General features: G+C 49.1%; 1 protein-coding gene across 2 annotated transcripts in view; it reads left to right on the top strand.

The window, feature by feature from the left end:
* Positions 1-20,662, top strand: part of HECTD4 (HECT domain E3 ubiquitin protein ligase 4) — a 192,735-nt gene that overhangs the window by 156,511 nt on the left and 15,562 nt on the right. For both annotated transcript variants that reach the window (XM_060250370.1, XM_060250369.1), the window contains exons 53-64: positions 1,232-1,369; positions 4,029-4,165; positions 4,941-5,101; positions 6,593-6,774; positions 7,004-7,209; positions 10,191-10,321; positions 11,337-11,542; positions 12,336-12,515; positions 13,347-14,647; positions 16,705-16,912; positions 18,021-18,244; positions 18,984-19,135. In XM_060250370.1, coding sequence (XP_060106353.1) covers positions 1,232-1,369; positions 4,029-4,165; positions 4,941-5,101; positions 6,593-6,774; positions 7,004-7,209; positions 10,191-10,321; positions 11,337-11,542; positions 12,336-12,515; positions 13,347-14,647; positions 16,705-16,912; positions 18,021-18,244; positions 18,984-19,135 — 3,226 coding nt within the window. The remainder of the gene's footprint in view (positions 1-1,231; positions 1,370-4,028; positions 4,166-4,940; positions 5,102-6,592; positions 6,775-7,003; positions 7,210-10,190; positions 10,322-11,336; positions 11,543-12,335; positions 12,516-13,346; positions 14,648-16,704; positions 16,913-18,020; positions 18,245-18,983; positions 19,136-20,662) is intronic.

Genomic DNA, 20,662 nt, shown 5'->3' with positions numbered 1-20,662 from the left:
GCCTCCATTTTTAAATAGTGTCTAGCCCAGGCAGTATAGTACATACTACCAACATGCAATAAAACTGAACTCAGTGCATTCAAAACTATATTCAATTTGCCTTGATTATTTCCCACCCGCCTCCATGCCACTGTGCATCAGGAAAATAGCACTGCAGGGGTGGGGTAGAAGCATGAGCCCCTCCTCCCTTGTGGTATAGTCCTGGAAGTTTGCAGATCCTGCAGCATTTATTAATTGAATTGCCACAGGGAACTAGAAACTGCCCATGGGCAGCAAGTCCCTGTTGGCTGTCATATGAACATATGAAGCTGCCTTATACTGAATCAGACCTTTGGTCCATCAAAGTCAGTATTGTCTTCTCAGACTGGCAGCGGCTCTCCAGGGTCTCCAGCTGAGGTTTTTCACACCTATTTGCCTGGACCGTTTTTAGTTGGAGATGCCGGGGATTGAACCTGGGACCTTCTGCTTACCAAGCAGATACTCTACCGCTGAGCCACCATCCCTCCTATATATATGAACATATGAAGCTGCCTTATACTGAATCAGACCTTTGGTCCATCAAAGTCAGTATTGTCTTCTCAGACTGGCAGCGGCTCTCCAGGGTCTCCAGCTGAGGTTTTTCACACCTATTTCCCTGGAGCCTTTTTTGGAGATGCCGGGTATTGCACCTGGGACCTTCTGTTTCCCAAGCAGATGCTCTACCACTGAGCCACAGTCCCTCCCCTATGTGATTTGGGACCAAGTTGGACAGCAAAGTGCTAAAAACAGTATACCTACCACAAACAGTGCAGAAAAGCTGGGCTGCAAGATTAAGAGAACGATGCAAGAAAAAGCATACCGTATTCAGCAAACAAAGCAATGAAAGCTGCCTAAAACGGCAGATGCTAACTGCAACTCTCTTCCCTTAGTAAAATGTTGTCCTGGACATTTCCATTTTACGCTTTGTATGGGATGAAAAACAAGGGTGTGAGGGCCTTCCTGACGCCATCATGCCGGCCCATCCCACCGAGTGGGAGCTCCCACTTAGGTATGGGCAGCTGTTGATCAGACCCATTTGCAGGGTGGCACCTTCTGAAGGCTCGGATCAGATGAACGAAGCCGGAGCAGCGGAACATGCCTCTCCCAGGGGTTCGGTAGCAACCAGTTAGTTCAGTCACTCTCACACACACCCCCACCCCATTAAGCAGACAGACTGCAAATCTTCTGTAGCTTTGTGTAACCTCTTTTCCAGGAATGGTAGATATAGCCCGACAAACAGTTGAATTCCTTTATGAGGAAAACGGGGGCATTCCTCGGGATCTGTACCTTCCCACCATAGAGGACATCAAGGATGAAGCAAACAAATTCACCATTGATAAAGTTCGGAAAGGTACATCTCTCTTCTTTGGTTTTGTGGTGTTGGGTTCAAGGGTGGGTTTTCATTAAGAACACAAGAGAAGCCATGTTGGATCAGGCCAATGGCCCCTCCAGTCCAACACTCTGTGTCACATAAGAACATAAGAGAAGCCATGTTGGATCAGGCCAGTGGCCCATCCAGTCCAACACTCTGTGTCACATAAGAACATAAGAGAAGCCATGTTGGATCAGGCCAATGGCCCATCCAGTCCAACACTCTGTGTCACATAAGAACATAAGAGAAGCCATGTTGGACAAGGCTAATGGCCCATCCAGTCTAACACTCTGTGTCACATAAGAACATAAGAGAAGCCCTGTTAGATCAGGCCAGTGGCCCATCCAGTCCAACACTCTGTGTCACATAAGAACATAAGAGAAGCCCTGTTGGATCAGGCCAATGGCCCCTCCAGTCCAACACTCTGTGTCACATAAGAACATAAGAGAAGCCATGTTGGATCAGGCCAGTGGCCCATCCAGTCCAACACTCTGTGTCACATAAGAACATAAGAGAAGCCATGTTGGATCAGGCCAATGGCCCATCCAGTCCAACACTCTGTGTCACATAAGAACATAAGAGAAGCCCTGTTAGATCAGGCCAGTGGCCCATCCAGTCCAACACTCTGTGTCACACAGTGGCCAAAACCCAGGTGCTACCGAGAGGTCCACCAGGAAAGCCAGAATTTTAGTAATTTAGTATTACTAAAATTAATGTTGACTTTCTATGAAAAGGATCGCAATAAGTTCAGTTTTGGGACTCTGATGCCACAGTCACACCCTAAACGGGAAAAAGGATTGTTGTTATAGGATGATGTTAATCCTATATTTTTCTTGTATGTGGGTTGAATTATGTTGTCCAAGATTTGGTGTTGTTAAACGAGGTTTGTTTATGTAATTTTTATTTTCTGTTTTGTTAGCATGGTTTAGGTATTATTGATTAGTATATATGTTTTGTATGGATGAATAAAAGAAATATAGTTTAAAAAAAAAAAAAAAAGGAAAGCCAGAATTCAAGAAAGATAATACTTTAGGAAAAATAATGCTGCTTCTTGGCTTAGATTGAGACCTATCCCACGGCAACTGTACTGGCTCCCAATTAGTTTCCAGTGCCAATTCAAAGCATTTGTATTTACCTTTAAAGCCCCAAATGGTCTGGGACTCTCATACCTTTGGAACCGCCTCTCCCAACGTTATCCTCCCCATCTTATCTGATCTTCACCTTGGAATTTATTGAAGGTCCCTGATCCACAAACTTGCCCACCTTGTGTCCACAAGGGTGAGGGCCTTCTCAGTAGTGGCCCCCATCTTCTGGAACCAGCTGCCTGAAGAGGTGCGTGCCTCATGGGACCTCCCTAGGTTCCACAGGGTGTGCAAGATTGTTCTTTTTCAGGCAGCCTTTAGGTGATTGTGATCCAGTCTGGGATATTTCAGCTCTGACTTCACCATCCACACAACCTACGCCGCTTGATAGCGGATAGATTTTAATGTGGATAGATTTTTAACCATTTTATATTTTAAAGATTATGATTGTATCTTTGATTTGTTTTTATCGGTGTATTTTAAATGCCGTTAGCTGCCCCAGGTCCCTTTTGGGGGAGAGGGAGCAGAATATAAATTCTGACACAGCCACTATATGGCTGCTGCAGTGAAGATGCTGTGGTAGCAGGCAGCGGCTGCCAATGCAGCATTTTTAACCATCTGTACAGCCCATCGGATCTGAGCACCAGTCTGGTGTAGCGGTTCAGAGCAGCGGACTTTAACTTGGAGAACCAGGTTTGATTCCCCACTCCTCCTCTACATGCAGCCAGCTGGGTGACCTTGGACCATTCCCAGTTCCCTCAGAGCTGTTCTCTCAGAGCTCTTGCAGTTTTGCCTACCTCACAGATGGTGTCTGTTGTGGAGGAGAGGAAGGAAGGGGATTGTAAGCCCCTCCGAGGCTCCCGAGTGAAGGGTGGGGTATTAAATCCAACTCCTCTCCTTTTCCTCCCCAACAGAACTTTGCTGAGCAAAAGCCCCCGCCTGGCCTTGCCGACTCGGCAGCCGCCAGGGAAGGTGTTGGTGGGCACCCGTGTTCCCTCTAAATTGCAGAGTCTCGTGAGCGAAAATTCCACTTTGTGAGCTGCTGGCATTAAAGCGGTGCGCTGCTGCGTCAATTAGTGTGCTCTGGGGTCTTCCTTCCTGAGCGAAGACAAAAAATGTGTGAGCCGGAGGCTAAAAATCTGTGAGCTAGCTCACACCAACTCAGCTTAGAAGGAACAGTGGTGGGCACCATAGCACACATGGGCACCATTTTGGGGACGCCTGGACTAAGGGAACAATAGAACTAGGTTAGTGATCAAGTCCGCCCCTGCTGTTTAGCAGTCAACTTGTGGACTGCACAAGACCTGCAGGACGTTGGTCTCTCTCTGTCTCTCCCCGCAGGACAGAAAGCAACAAGCCCCAAGCAGCGGACTGCATATTGCGGAGGCCTGGTCTACTCCACATGTTTTTCCGATGCAGTCTCCTGCTGTACAAGATAGTCCACATGGCCCAGGCTTCACGGCCCTGATCCTTGGTGTCGGGTACTTTACTGAGCTAGACCCTGGGTGCTGCTTGTCAGAGGTCATGATATTGAGAAAGCTGCCTCTTTATTTCAGGCCTGACCGTCGTCACGCGCTGCCCGGACAGCAACAATGTGGCCACCAGCACTGTGGGAACCGCCCTGCCTAAGTTTGCTATTCGTGGGATGCTGAAGACCTTTGGGCTCCACGGAGTTGTTCTGGATGTTGATTCGGCAAGTTGAACTGCCCTTAAGTTAGAGTTGCAATCTCCGACTCAAGAAATATCCGGGGGCTTTGGGGGTGGAGCCAGGAGCCAAGGGTGTGACAAGCACGATTGAACTCCAAAGGGAGTGCTGGCCATCACATTTAAAGGGACCGCACACCTTTTAAATGCCTTCCCTCCATTGGAATTAATGGCTAGGGGCAACTTTTTTGGGGGGGCTCATAGAATTGGACCCCCTGGCCCAAACGTTTTGAAACTCGGAGAATGTTTTGAGGAGAGGCGCCAGATGCTATGGGGAAAATGTGGTGCCTCTACCTCAAAAAACAGCGGCCCCAGATACCCACAGATCAATTATCTGTTATACCCTATGGGAATCGGTCTCCATAGGGTACAATGGAGTGCCCAGCAGACATTTCCCTCCCCTCCCCCTGCTTTCTGATGACCCTGAAGCAGGGGGAGGGCCTCCAAACCAGGGGATTCTCTGACCCCAACTGGGGATTGGCAGCCCTGTCTTAAACTTGGAGATAACGGAGGCTAAATTTTCCCAAAAGCAGAATGGAACTTTTGTGCCTCTCGCTTCTCATTGCAGCCCCCTGATCTCCACAAAATACTGTCCCTGAGGGGCAGGGTTCCCTGGGGAATGGCGCAAAGGGGGGTCTGCAGCAGGAAAGGGGAATTAGCAGTGGAGAGAACATTGACCTTTTAGTTGGAATCCAACCAATATTTGCTGTGGTCTCTCACAGTGGCTGAAAGGTGTCAGATGACGGTGGGGTTTGTCGTTTTAGGTAAATGAACTGGTCCAGGTAGAGACATACCTCAGGAGTGAAGGTGTCTTGGTAAGATACTGGTATCCTATTGATATGCTCGAACGACCACCTGCCGGCTATAGACGGACAGCAACAAATGGACTGGTGTCTCTGGACAATGCAAACATTCAGATCCACAGGTAAAAAGAAATGAAGTCTGCTTTTCCTTCATGGTCATTCCTTTGGCTTCTTAGGCTCAGCTAATAGCCGTTTTTAGCTACAGTTTTGTTAATAAATCCTTAAACGTCTAAAAAAAGGAAACAGATTCCTGGCCCCTTTGTGAAGTTCTGCTCCAATGACTTTTTTATGTCTGAGTACTCAGCACCAAAAAACCTAAGATCATGCCATCCAGCCCCATCACACCTTGGCAAATAGAAGGGGAAGACGTGGAAGTAGTGACAGACTTCACATTTCTGGGGTCCAAGATCACTGCAGATGGTGACTGTGGCCATGAAATTAAAAGACGTTTGCTCCTTGGGAGGACAGCTGTGGCGAACCTGGGCAGTATAATAAAAAGTAGAGACATCACCCTGCCAACAAAAGTCCGTGTAGTCAAAGCGACGGTATTCCCAGTAGAAGTGTATGGCTGTGAGAGCTGGACCATAAGGAAGGCCGAGCGCAGAAGAATAGATGCTTTTGAGCTGTGGTGCTGGAGAAGACTCTTGAGAGTCCCTTGGATCGCAAGGAGATCCAATCAGTCAGTCCTAAGGGAAATCAACCCAGACTGTTCCCTGGAAAGTCAGATGCTAAAGCTCAAATACTTTGGCCACCCAATGAGAAGGGAGCACTCCCTGGAGAAGACCCTGATGCTGGGAAAGACAGAAGGCAAGAGAAGAAGGGGACGGCAAAAGACAAGAGGGCTGGACAGCGTTACTAATGTAACAAACACGAATTTGAGCAGACTTCGGAGGATGGTGAAAGACAGGAGGGCCTGGCGAGACTTTGTCCATGGGGTCACAAAGAGTCGGACTTGACTGTGCGACTGAACAACAAACTGTTTGGAACAGTTAGTTCTGCTAAGCCCAAAAATTTCCACTGCAGTGGGTTTGAAATTCTTACATTGTGCATGGGATTCTTTTACTGCTTAACTGTGGTTAATTCCTGCTTGTTCTGTTAATTCAGGGTTAGTTTACGCTTATTTTCATACATTTGTCTGCGGTTATATAACTTGATCCCACTGGCTTGCCTTGCCCTGTCTTAGATAACAGAAAAGCAGCTGTTTTTCAAAAAGGTGGGTTTGTTCTTTCACTAGGTGTTACTGTAACGCTGATGCTTGGTGTAGGCCCATATAAATGGCACTGTAGCAGTACCTAGGAGAGAATGCCAGCCTCACAACTCAGCAGGTTTAGAACAGGAATCAAAGGACAAAGAACAATACTTGCACTTTCTGCTACTGAGAGGATGCATGTTTCAAACATTTGAACCAAGCAGTCAAACCCAGCTTCATAATGGCCCATATTCACTGTACGAACTAAAGCTCTGCCTTATGAGACCTTCTGAATGCTTTTATTATTGGAATTAAATATTTTTTAGCCGTCAAAAGTCCCCTCTTGCGAGGCGACTGAATACTGTGCAGGCACACGCCCTGCATTTTTAAGTGCCTTGAAACGTATCTCTCTGTCTCTTCCCAGAGAACTTCTGCGATGTGAGGCTGTGCTCGCTAGGCTGTACTGCCGCATGGCTCTACTCAACATTTTTGCCCCTAAATCTCCTCACATGTTTACTCGTCTGTTTCACATCCCTGCCATCCGGGACATCACCCTGGAGCACCTCCAGCTGCTGTCCAATCAACTTCTGGCACCACCTCTTCCTGGTAAAAAGGCACTAGGTCATCTTGTGGGAGGGGAGTGGTAATGCAATAGACTCCACCATACCCATAAAAAGAGGGGGGCGGTGTTATAAAACTGGCTCATTCTCTGCTGCTGGGTGTTGAGCTTTCATGAGGCATGCGATCCGTGTGTCCTAGCATCGTGATGGAGTGAGAGAAGGTAGGCTTTTGGAAATCAGCATCCTGACAGTCGCATGCCACCTTTCCTTAACAGACGGGACGATCAGCTCCAGCTCCATCCTCCTGGCTCAGTCGCTCCAGCACTGCATCCATTCCCAGAACTGCTCAGCCACAGACCTCTTCTACCAGGGCAGTTCCCAAACCATCCAGGAGTGGCTGTCCGTCGCCATCACACGCAGCCTGCATCAGGGAGAGGAAAGCCTCCTTGACCTGACAAAACAGATCTGTTCCTTCTTGCAGGCAAGTAGGGGGGAAAAAATAAAGGCTAAGATACAGTCTGGTCATGTTAGAACATAAGAGAAGCCATGTTGGATCAGGCCAGTGGCCCATCCAGTCCAACACTGTGTCACACAGTGGCAAAAAACCCCCCCAAGTGCCATAAGGAGGTTCACAGGTGGGGCTAGAAGCCCTCCCACTGTGCCCCCTCCCCAGAACCAAGAATTCACAGCATCACTGCCCCAGACATAAGAGAAGCTATGTTGGATCCGGCCAATGGCCCATCCAGTCCAACACTCTGTCGCACAGTGGCCAAAAAACCCCCCCAAGTGCCATCAGGAGGTACACAAGTGGGGCTAGAAGCCCTTCCACTTTGCACCCCCCCCCCCCACGAAGCACCAAGAATACAGAGCATCACTGCCCCAGACAGTTCCAATAATATACTGTGGCTAATAGCCACTGATGGACCTCTGCTCCATATTTTTATCCAATCCCCTCTTGAAGCTGGCTATGCTTGTAGCCACCACCACCTCCTGTGGCAGTGAATTCCACATGTTAATCACCCTTTGGGTGAAGAAATACTTCCTTTTACCCGTTCTAACCCGACTGCTCAGCAATTTCATTGAACGCCCACGAGTTCTTGTATTGCGAGAAAGGGAGAAAAGTACTTCTTTCTCTGCCTTCTCCATCCCATGCAGAATCTTGTAAACCTCTATCATGTCACCCCGCAGTCATTGATAAGATGTTGATAAGACAGCATCTTAGAAGCCAGATAGGGACCTCCCTTGACAAAATGCTTTCTGGTTGTAACAGTATTTTTGTGAAAGCAGATGTGGAAAATTCCAAAGAGGACCAGAGTGTGGAAGAGGCAGAAGAGGAATGTTCAGAGTAGTTTCCTAGCAGTAAAATGCTTCTGAAGATGAAGATGATTTAAAAATACTACATACACATTTACTTAAATTACCAAATACAGCAACAGCTCTGGGCTGTACCCTTTAGCCTTTCTCTGCCAAAGACGTCCACACCCAAGAGATGCAGCGGTTGCCCTGTTATTGCTTCCAATCACTAGTTCCAGAGGTTAAAAGTCGTCCTGCAGCCTGGCCAGTTTACTACTTATCACTTCCACCTGCTTTCACCCAAGTTCTAGGTCTGCTTTTGGTAGAGAGCCAGTTTGGTGTAGTGGTTAAATGATCGGACTCTTATCTGGGAGAACCAGGTTTGATTCCCCACTGCTCCACTTGCAGCTGCTGGAATGGCCTTGGGTCAGCCATAGCTATTGCAAGAGTTGTCCTTGAAAGGGCAGCTTCTGGGAGAGCTCTCTCAGTCCCACCCACCTCTCAGGGTGTCTGTTGTAGAGGAAGAAGATAAAGGAGATTGTTAGCCGCACTGATACCCTGATTGAGACAGAAGGGTGGGGTATATATCTGCGGTCTTCTTCTTTTCCGGCTTGGGTCCTTCACCAGGTTTTTGTAATTCCTGTCTAAGGCCATTGCAGCCTTGCTACAGGGTTAATGCTGGGGGGTAGCTAGGCTGCTGAACTTTAGGGGCAGTGATACGTGTGGCCCCTTGGCCAGGACTGCCATCTTCCTAGTCCAGAAGAATATTTTGTCCCTGCATACCATAGAGAGCTCAGACCTGGCTACTACCTGCTCTCCTTCCCTGCTGCTAGCTGGTCTCAGATGGCCAGTTTGGTGTAGTGGTTAAGTTTGTGGACTCTTATCTGGGAGAACCGTGTTTGATTCCCCACTCCTCCACATGCACCTGCTGAAATGGCCTTGGGTCAGCCATAGCTTTCACAGGAGTTGTCCTTGAAAGGGCAGCTGCTGTGAGAGCCCTCTCAGCCCCACCCACCTCACAGGGTGTCTGTTGTGTGGGGGGGGAGAAGATATAGGAGATTGTAAGCTGCTCTGAGTCTCTCACCAATTCCACACTCACCCTATGCCGCTCTGGCATTCATCTTTTCAGTGCGACGTCCTTCTGATTTCCCACTATCTGCCTCGGGGCTTCAGTTTGCATCGCCGTTTTTGCATGGCAAAGAGAAACTGGTTTTTAGTGGTTTCTCTTTGCCTTGCAAATACGGCGACGCAAGCTGAAGCCTTGAGGCAGATAGTGGGAAATCGGAAGGACGCCGCGCTGTAAAGAGGAACGTCAGAGCAGCGTAGAGTGAGTGCAAAATAGGTCTCCGATTCAGAGAGAAGGGCGGGGTATAAATCTGCAGTCGTCATCTTCTTCTTCTTCAGCCAGCAGCTTTTCCTCTTCCTCCCTCTACTAGGACCATTTTTTAAATCTTCTCTCTCCTGTACATGCCCAGTTCTGGCTTCCCTGTGCCCACTCTCATGAAGACCTTTGCTCTCAAGGAGGGCTTCGCTTACTCCTGTCTGCTCCTGCAGACCCAAAGGGGCTCCTTCTTGCCCCATTGCCACGTTCCCAGCATGCTTAAGGAGGTGTCCCTGTCCCGTCCCTTCTCCCCCCTAGGGCTGGAGTACCCAGAGAAGTAACAATAGCTGATTGCACTGCTTTAACAGTATAAAACTCATTACGTATCACTTGGCATATAAAATTGCTCTACCTGGCATAAATGCCCTAGTTTTCTACATGCACAATTCTGAACATGCTCAGTATTACAGAGAGAGCTGCAAACTGCTGCATCTTAATGCAATACAGGTGTCCTAGGTTTTGTCATCTGGAAGGCAGGATAAGATAATGGTGGAAAACAGAAAACACAAAAATTGTGGTTTTGAAATGCACAAGAACTCTCGTACACTTGTGACTGGACTGGACTGGCCGTGTTTTCTATTGGGGAAATGAAACAGTCAGAAATGGGGGGGGGGGGTGGCTTCACATCTTTATTTCTGTGCAGCCTTTTCAGCATGAGGAGGTGGCACCTTCTGACTGCAAAAATTTGCAGGATGCAGGATATATCTACATGTTTTTTTAGAACCTGAAAAGAAGGGGTAGCTGTGTTTTCAGTTGGTGGTTTTGACTATTTAAAAAACTCATTTCAGAATGCTCCTGAACAGTTCCCTTCTGAGGAGTTTCCTATTTCTGAGTCGAAAGTCAACATGGACGTTAATTTCCCTGGCGCAGCCTTTGTGGTTGTGTCCTGTAAGGAAAGCCAATCCGGATTCCGCAAAGAGTGAGTGAGGAGGAATGCACGGAGGGTGGGGAGTTGCCTTCTGAAATGCTCCATGAAATGCTGAAATGGAGAGCCAGTTTGGTGTAGTGGTGAAGTGTGCGGACTCTTATCTGGGAGAACCGGGTTTGATTCCCCACTCCTCCACTCGCAGCGGCTGGAATGGCCTTGGGTCAGCCATAGCTCTGGCAGAGGTTGTCCTTGAAAGGGCAGCTGCTGTGAGAGCCCTCTCCAGACCCACCCACCTCACAGGGTGTCTGTTGTGGGGGAGGAAGGTAAAGGAGATTGTGAGCTGCTCTGAGACTCTTCGGAGTGGAGGGCGGGATATAAATCCAATCTCTTCATCTACCTCACAGGGTGTCTGTTGTGGGGGAGGAAGGGAAAGGAGATTGTGAGCCGCTCTGAGACTCTTTGGAGTGGAGGGCGGGATATAAATCCAATATCTTCATCCACCTCACAGGGTGTCTGGTGGGGGAGGAATGGAAAGGAGATTGTGAGCCACTCTAAGACTCTTCAGAGTGGAGGGTGGGATATAAATCCAATATCTTCTACCTCACAGGGTGTCTGTTGTGGGGGAGGAAGGGAAAGGGGATTGTGAGCCGCTCTGAGACTCTTCAGAGTGGAGGGCAGGATATAAATCCAATATCTTCATCTACCTCACAGGGTGTCTGTTGTGGGGGAGGAAGGGAAAGGAGCTTGTGAGCCGCTCTGAGACTCTTCGGAGTGGAGGGCGGGATATAAATCCAATATCATCATCTTCTACTTCTCCTGCCTGTGCAGTAACTCTGTCATATTTATTTTTGCCAAAGTCAGAGCTTGACATTTTTTTTTAGTTGGGTGACTGTGGGAAAGGAAGACACCGTATAACTATATTTATACAATGCAGTAATAACGTTAAGCAGTCCCATTGGCACATAGCATATATGGTGCTTCACAAAATATTCTAAAACAGAATAATAGGTTCCTGCTGCAGTGAGCTTTGCTGTATTGAAATGTGAGCAATTCCCTTATTTTCCAGCTCCTCCCTGTATAAGGCCCCATGGGCCCGGGTTCTCGTCTATGGCCTCGGCCACAAAGTCAAGAGGAATGGCCAGTTGAACCTTATTGAGGCAGTGTGTTACCCTCGGGATGCTTCTCCAACCAACACGGGCCTGACCCCGCCCCCCACAACCAACCAGTATCCTTCAGTCATCATCTCCACAGATAAGGTCCACATCAAACTTGGTAAGATTAAAACGAAAACCCCCGCACATTCAAATCAGGATTTGGGAACCACAGCAGACAGGGAAGCGCCTGGGTGCAAATATCCACCAGACCATAATCTTGGAAACACGCAGGCCTCAGACTCATCAGGAGCTCACAGGAGCACAGCTCCTGAACCATTCTGAGGGTTCCCCCTTCTCCTCCTCCCCACCTACCTTGTCCATTGAATAGGAGGTGCAGCTGCATAACAATCCCTGGATTAGGAGAGCGGGCAGCCAGCCAGCCACCAGGGGCTTTGCCACACCCCCAGCAGCCCTCATTAACCCCTGGAGAAGCCCACGCCACCCTTTCTCCACTTCCGATGTGATTTTGGGCAGCAAGTGACTAGGGATCGCTAGCCAGCCCAAGCAGGCCTCACTTGCCCAGGGCTCTCCTGTCTTGCATCAGGTTGCTCTTGGCTGGGGGGGGGGTGGCATATGCTAATGAGTTATGCTAATGAGCTTCACCACCTATTTTTCTACAAAACGACCCCTGGGAACATGACTTGACTATAGTTTGGCGCTGTACAGGGCAGGAGCTCAAAGATTGCCAAAGAAGCTTTTCAGTAGTGTTATATTACTGGAAAAAACCCCACCGCTTTAAAAGAAACCTGTGTCTTGGGAGAAGTCCCAAGAGCATGTCTAATTTGGGGATGCGGAGGGCCTGAATACCCTTTCCGCCCCTTTGTTGCAAGCTTTCTTTTAGGGGTGGCATGGCACTCAATTAATAGAAGCAAGCTGTAGCAACTACTCCTTTTCTGTGGCTCTCATTCAAGGAGTGTCCCCGCCCCCTGGAGCCGTGCTTGTCTTGCACTCCCTTCCGCTGGAGTTCCCATTGGCCACGGCGTTCACGGAACAGCTCCTGACTTGGAAACTGGATGACAGCGACGGGAAATCGGAAGAGGAGCTGGACACAATCCCCGCCTCGGTCCTCCTGCAAGTGGTGGAAATCTTAGGTGAGAGTGGGGGTGTTGCGGACCCTGCACTCGGGAGTGTGGGGAAGGGTTGTCTGGCAGGGATTTTAAGCCAAAGCAGGAAATGGTAGCCCTTCCCCAAAGATGCAAGAAGCCAGGAAAGTTCAGTTGGAAGCCATCTTCTGAAAACTCTGGGAGGCAAACTCTGGTTGGATTTAGGCCTCAGTCCTGGCAAAAAAAGACTTTGACCATTCCTCACCCTTGTATCTAGACCCACCTAATAAGTTGTCCTGTAGGGAGGGACTGACTTGGCTCCAGCAGGAAGGAGGCACAAGTCCAGGAATGGCATCGAAGGTGGTATTTTCAGTCTTGTGAGAGTCCCAGGAGATGCCACCTGCATTCCCTCACCTGGGGAATGGAAAAAGTCGCTTTTTAACGGCAGGAAGGACGGCGCTGGACATTATCTGCCCTGTGAGCAAAGGGTGGAGTGCACAGCCTCAGTACAGACTAGAGTGAAAGTGCCGTCCAAGGGCTGTGCGCCGTCCAATCACTCAGACTTCACATTCACTGTTTTGTTAGATGCACGCTCCTGTGAAGCTTCACTTTTGCACTTTGTTCTCTTGCACACCAGAACAGAAGTTTCCATTGGTCTGAGATGCCTTTTGAAAATGCCTGAAAGAGGGGAAAATGACATAGTACATTATGTTAATGTTTTGTAATGTCTTTTGATTGGCTACATGTAAGGGCTGCTTTATTGTTCTGACACAAACAGTTGAATAAACTTTCTCTGCACGCTCCTGTGAATTCTGTAACATCTGTGAAATGCTTTAAAGACACCTAATGTTCTCTGTGCCCTGTCTTGACTGTTCCTAGGAAACTTCCTGTGGACAACAAACATGGCCGCCTGCGTGAAGGAGCTGCTGTTCCATCTCTTGGCTGAGCTGCTTCGCAAAGTCCACAGCCTGGAGCAGAAGAAGAACCCGGCAGGGCTGTCGTCCTCCATCGCGCTCCAGCTCAACCCTTGCCTGGCGATGCTGATGGCTCTCCAGTCGGAACTGCACAAGCTGTACGATGAAGAGACCCAGAACTGGGCATCGGGAAACACCTGTGCTGGCTCTGGGGTTGGAGCAGACCAGGGGAGATTTTCCACCTATTTCCATGCACTGATGGAGGTTTGCCTGGCCGTAGCAGAAGTGACCTTGCCGATCAACATGAGCATAACCGCCAACGTGATGTCATCCACCGGAGGCCCAAACCTCAGCGATTCCTCCTCCTCCTCTTCCTCCTCTCCCGGGCAGACCCCCCAGAGCCCAAGCCTCCTGTCAAAGAGGAAAAAGGTGAAAATGAAGCGGGAGAAAACATCGTCCTCCGGGAAGCGCACTTCGTCCCGAGCCGCTGAAACAGACACGGCCATGCTGAGCATGGGCGGGAGCAAGCCGGAGGACATGTTGTGGTTCCACCGGGCGCTGACCTTGCTCATCATTCTCAGGCATCTAACCAAGAAGGATCCCCAGGGGCTCGGCGTGACGAACGATGCCGTGACGGACGCTTGCCAAGCCTTGGTTGGGACGACGGCTCATAGCCGCTTGCTGGTGATTTCAGGGATCCCCACCCACCTGGAAGAGGGCACCGTGCGGAACGCCATCCGCAAGGCCTGCAACGCTCACGGCGGCGTCTTCAAGGATGAAATTTACATCCCTCTGCAAGAGGAAGACCCTAAAAAAATTAAGGACAAAGCGGAGGGAGGGGAAGGCAGGACTGAGATGGACAAGCCGCTGGTCTCCGGCAGCGTGGACAGCTTGGATATCAGCAGCTCCAGCAGCGTCACGCCGGCCATGAGCGTCAGCGCATCCGCCTCCACTAGCCAGGCCTCCCTTTGCAGCTCCCAGGGCATCTCCCGGACAATTAGTGACATCTCTGTGGACCAGTTCCAGGCGAGCCTAGAGGTGCCCATGCCACCCGGGTTGCTGGAACCACATGTGGTTTCCAGTCAGGAAAGTTTAGACCTTTCCCTTTGCAGCACCGGAAGCCTAGGCAGCCTGGGGAGCCTCGGGGAACCCCTCGACAACGTGGAGACGGCATCGGTGTCAGACGTCGGGTCAATGTACACCGTGACGTCACTGGACAGTCAGTCGGTCCCATCGAGGCCCATCAAAGGCTTTGCTGTTGTGGAGGTAACAGAATTCACTTCAATGAGGCAAACTTTTAATGCGCACACCGTCGATCACAGAGTTTGTGAATGTGTTTATTTTGTAGTCTGCCTTTCTCCCTGAGGCTCCAGACAGATTACAAAATACAAAAAATATTAAAAGTGTAGATACCCTGCGTCACATGTCCTTTGCATACGATCGTTATTCTGAGCCTAGAAATCTTTTCATTCTTCTTTTGCTCGAAAATATAGATCATATGGCAGCATTACCTCTTTTATTAGAAGGTAATAGCAGACATGTCACTCTTTTAGCTGCAAAATTTTATGCACCTGTGATAGATATTGGCAGCCGTTCGGACGAGGTCTAGCTTTAGTAATCTGCTTAAAACAGATAAATAATGAATCAGTATGAAGTAGAGACGGAGAATTATAAAAATGATGCAGTCATTCAGTGTAAGACATCCCATATACAATAGGACCAGGCCTACAAAATTAGAACATGGTGCAAAGCTGAGACATGATACAGAAAAAGAAGATGCTGTCATAAGAGCAAAATAATACATGCAGCAAAAAGTGCTATAGACTGCAGTGCTAAAAAAAAGTGCAGAAGAGGGCAACTAGAATGATTAAAGGGTTGGAACACTTTCCCTATGAAGAAAGGTTAAAATGCTTAGGGCTCTTTAGCTTGGAGAACCGTGGACTGCAGGATGACATGATAGAGGTTGACAAGATTATGCATGGGATAAAGAAGGTAGAGAAATAAGTACTATTCTCCCTTTCTCACAATACAAGAACTCGTGGGCAATACAAGAACTCGTGGGCATTCAATGAAATTGCTGAGCAGTCGGGCTAGAACGGATAAAAGGAGGTACTTCTTCACCCAAAGGGTGATTAACATGTGGAATTCACTGCCACAGGAGGTGGTGGTGGCGACAAGCCTAGATAGCTTCAAGAGGAGAATGGAGCAGAGGTCCATCAGTGGCTATTGGCCATAGCTTATTGTTGAAACTCTCAGTCTGAGGCAGTGATGCGCTGTATTCTTGGTGCTGGGGTGGGGGGGGCACAGTGGGAGAACTTCTAGTGTCCTGGCCCCACTGGTGGACCTCTTGATGGCACTTGGGTTTTTTGGCCCCTGTCTGACACAGAGTGTTGGACTGGATGGGCCACTGACTTGATCCAACATGGCTGCTCTTATGTTTTATATTCTTATGCTCTTCTCTTTGTAAAAGTGCCTTCCTGAACATTCTGTTATGCACGTTCTGCAGTATGGGGGTCTTCCTGACCTCACATAGACCCTTCTGCAAAGTGGGAGCCACAGTGAAGAACAGAGGTGCATTGGCAGCTGTTGACCTTGCCCATGTGCAGGGTTAGGTGTAGGGAGAGTGCCGACCACCAGTGGAACAGATCTGCAAGGTGTAACCTGCTTTGCAGTCCTTTCTGCAGTAGACTGACATGACCGCTCTTCTGGAATGTCATAAACATCTTATGTTCTTATCTGAGCAGTTGGGTTAGAACAGATAAAAGGAGGTACTTCTTCACCCCAAGGGTGATTAACATATGGAACTCACTGCCACAGGAGGGGGTGGCGGCTACAAGCATTGCCAGCTTCAAGAGGGGATTGGATAAAAATATGGAGCAGAGGTCCATCAGTGGCTATTAGCCACAGTGTGTGTGTATATATATAAATTTTTGGCCACTGTGTGATACAGAGTGTTGGACTGGATGGACCACTGGCCTGATCCAACATGGCTTCTCTTATGTTCTTATGTGACACAGAGTGTTGGACTGGAGGGGCCACTGGCCTGATCCAACATGGCTTCTCTTATGTTCTTATGAACAGTAATGCTACTTAAAATGCATCTCAGTGCTGCAACAATTTAATTTTGTTTAATCTGTATGACGTTCAGAGTTCTCGATCTTGGATTTTGGAAATTTGGCTTTGGGGATGGGCTTTACAGTTTGAGGAAAGGTGGAGGGGAGCTGTTGGTGAGACCAGGATGGGAGCAAAAGAGCTAACGACTAGATGCGAAAACTGGCTTTAGCTTCCAAATCTCTGCTGAAGGCAGTGTGTTGTTACCACAGATAAGATCCCGGGCCAAAATAGAGAAGATCCGGGCCAGTTTATTTAACAGCAGCGACCTGATTGGATTATCGAGTCTCGATGGGGAGGATGAGCTCATGGAAATGTCCACAGAGGAGATATTAACCGTCTCTACCGTGAACCAGAGTTTGTTTGATACACAAGGAAGTCCCGCACTCGAAGACTACTTCAATGACAAAACTATCAAAGGTGTGTGCTTGCAGTATCCAACTGCTCTATGTATGTGTGTGTGTGCGCGTGTGTTTTACATGTGTGCGAGAGTGAGAACTTATTTCCATGAGACTTGTGCAGTGGAAGACCCTGAAGTCTTACGCTGCAGCTGCAGAAACGCCAGCTCTCCCACTTGCACACAGCCTTGAGCAATGCAGGGCCCTTTCACAAGAGTACCCCCAGGGCTTTTGTTTCGTAACAGGAGCTCCTTTGCATATTAGGCCACACACCCCTGATGTAGCCAATCCTCCAAGAGCTTACGGGGGCCTACTGTAAGCTCTTGGAGGATTGGCTACATCAGGGGTGTGTGGCCTAATATGCAAAGGAGTTCCTGCTACAAAAAAAAAAAAGCCCTGGGTACCACTCTGATGAAACTTGATAATGAAAGAAGCACCTCCGTCTTTAGAAATGTGTTCAGAAATATTAAAAGTTTGAGCCCCGCTTCAAAGCGGGGATGTGCATTTATTTCCAAACGAATGGAAAAGTCACATTTCTTCCATTTGAACAGCAGAAGTGGATAAGTAAAGCCCTGAATGCAAACGTTCTGAATCCTGAGAAAGCCCCCTTCTTTGCCCTCTCGCTCTCCCTCACGCTTCCTGGTGCAGAATTCTGGGGCTCTTGCCACTGCTTGCCACACCAGGCAGGATTCTGACCGGCCGACGTGTCTCCTTCCACTTTCCCCAGTGCAGCAGCTTGGTGCGCCCTCGAGAACGCTGGCGTTGAGGTGTCTGGCAAAACCCTGGAGAGGCACTCTGAGAACAATGTCCAGGCAGGCCCGTCAAGGAGGCTGACCCTCTAGGGAGTGTCTGAGGGGGAGGGAAAGAGATTCTCCCCCACTCAAACTTGCTCCTGGAGGACTGGCCAGCCCCACAAGCAGGAGTCCCAGCCACCAGCTCAGTAGGGGGAAAGGGGCATCATTCCCAGAAAGGAATAGAAAATGGATGCAAGTCACAAGGAAGTACAGAAATGGATTTTTTAAAAATAAAAAATAAGCAATGCTTTTAAGCGGCATATAAATGGAAGGAAAGCTATTTTAAACTGGCTTTAACACCCTCTTGCAATTTCTAACAAACCCTGTTTCCATCAGGAGATAAGCTGGTGCCAGGCGCTCGCGAAGTCCTCACTGAAATATTTAAAAGCTGCCTCCACTCTGAGCAAATGCTGAGCTTAACTCCTACAAAACCCACCAAAGTGGCAGAGATCTATCTGAGCAAAGAGCAGATCAATGCCCAGACTCCTGGGAACCTCTTGTTTGCCTTCTTCACCAACGTCCGTCCCCCAAAGAAGGTCCTGGAGGATCAGCTGACTCAGGTGAGCATTACATTTTTGTGTAATCCTGTCAGTGTGTAAAGAAGAGGAAGTCTGTACCATGAAAAACTGGATTCTGCAACTTGCGTTATGTGCACCTATTTGTGTTTAATCGTTCTTCTAATCCAGGGGTGGCCAAACTTGCTTAACATAAGAGCCGCATAGAATAAATGTCAGATGTTGGAGAGCCGCAAGACGTGAATGTCAGATGTTGGAGAGCTGCAAGATGGGTGGAAGGAAGGAAGATGGGAGGGGGAGGTAGAAAGAAAGCAACTTTAATTTTAAATGCATTCTCCAAGCTGCTGGGTGGCTTGGCTTGGAGATACAATTTAAAGAGAAATGCCTTCTCCAAGCCGACTGATGGGGTGGTGGGAGCTTCAAGAGCCTCACGATATGTGTGAAAGAGCCACATGTGACTCCCAAGCCACAGTTTGGCCACCCCTGGTCTAGTCATAGGGAGGAGAGGTAAAGAAATGCAAGTACAGAAGCTGTGTTCCTTAGCAGCTGCTGTCTCTCCCCTGCCCTGGTTTCCTAAGATTTCCCAAGATACCCAATCCAGTTTTTCTTTGCAGTCCTTAAGGAAGTCCTTATAGGAAGTTGCTATAATTGAGAGAACAGAGATTCTTAGGATGCCGAGACTTGCTGCACACAAATCGCATGCCTTTTGTAGCACACACCCTGTGTTGCCTGACAGAATGAGTCCCCAGTGCCAGCTAACACATCTTTCTTCCGACTTTTGAAGATTCTGAGGAAATACGGGGCTCCCAAGCCAAAGTTTGACAAGAACAAGTACAGCAAGGCAGGCAAAGAGCAGCACCCCGTGAAAGTGGTGAGCACCAAGCGGCCTGTCACGAAACCACCAGCCAAGGAGAAGGCCGTGCTCAACAGCGTCAGGTGAGAGCCTTTGGCCTTTCTGGACACAATCCCGGCGCTGCAAGGGCAGCTTTTTGGGTGCTGCACAAGGGACTTGAAAGGATCGTCCCTTGGTCTGGTGAGCAACTGGTAGCCCAGAAACTGCCCTTGAGGAAAAGGCAGTTTTGTGCATAGTTAATGCTACACCCACCTCCTCCAGTGAATTCCTTCCAACTTGCTGTTTGAGTTCCAGCCTCTATTTTTAGATGGGGAGCATTGGGGGGGGAATAGGCTTGCATTGGAATAAAGATTACTATTTGCCGGCGTATAAGACGACTGGGCGTATAAGACGACCCCCCAACATTTCCACTCAAAATATAGAGTTTGTTATATACTCGCCGTATAAGACTACCCCCACTTCCGCACACCATTGTACGGCCGCAGCATGACCGCAGCGCCTCCGGCCCGCCCCTGCATCTTCCTGTGACCGGCACTAGTGCGCATGTGCAAGCTCTGCATAGACAAGGGGCGGGCCGGAGCGCCGCTGCTTCCCGCTGAGCAGAACGGGCCGGTCACGCCGAAAAGGCTGGCACCCCTGACTCACTGCTGATGCTCGCCGCAGCCACGCTGATGACCCACCGCGGCTGTGCTGGATACCGTGCGATACTGGACGGTATGTAGAATGAGGTGGGCGGGCATCGGGAGGCCACTATGGGCACCAGGCGAGCATCGGAAGGCCACTATGGGCAGCTATGTCTATCCCAACTGAAGTGCACCCGGCGTATAAGACGACCCCCCCACTTGGAGGCATGTTTTTCTGGGCAAAAAAGTAGTCTTATACGCCAGCAAATACTGTTAAGTGCCTTTGTGTGCTGCCCGATCCAGAGACTCAGTCCTTGTCTTCTGTTACATGGTCAGGATTCTGCTGTGGATCCCATGGTGTTTGGAGTTGTTTCTATATTATACTTTAAAAACAAGCACACACAAATTTTGCTCCAAAGAAAGCTGCAACCTGTATGAATTTCACAAATCGACATATATCAGTAAGGACTTGCTCACCGGCCATTATTTTTTTTCCCCTTCTAATAATTATCATATGACAGTGCGTGTCGCAGAGCCAGGAGATCCTAAGATTGTCCGGCAGCCAGAAGTTCTTTTAGCATTCTGCTCCACTAGGTGGTGAGCTAGATTGTTTTTTTAAGGCTGTGGCGGAACCGGCCCGATTGTGCCTTCAGACCCGGTCCCGTCAGCTCCCTATTGAGTCGCCAACTCCTGGAGGGAGCTATTTCTCCTCCTGCCCCTTGGGCGCGCTGCCACCACCTGCTCAGTCCCGGGGTTCAGATTGAGAGGAACAGGACTCCCAATCCCCCTCTCCAGCTATGAGGCCCGGCCTCAAGGTCCTCTGCCACCCTGTACTTGGGTTTCACAGAGACCTCAGCACTTCTTTGGGGCACCCCTGGAGGATTGGCACCTTATCCAACTGCATGCCTTCCCCCTTCCCTGGGGCCCCCTTCTTAAAAACAGCGTGGTCTAAAGCGGTTTGGGGATCTATGTGGTACAGAGATTGAC

Source organism: Heteronotia binoei, chromosome 11, assembly GCF_032191835.1.
Source record: "Heteronotia binoei isolate CCM8104 ecotype False Entrance Well chromosome 11, APGP_CSIRO_Hbin_v1, whole genome shotgun sequence".
Taxonomy (NCBI): domain Eukaryota; kingdom Metazoa; phylum Chordata; class Lepidosauria; order Squamata; family Gekkonidae; genus Heteronotia; species Heteronotia binoei.
The sequence above is the reverse complement of the archived record's forward strand: the minus strand, read 5'-3'. Positions and strand labels throughout refer to the sequence as shown.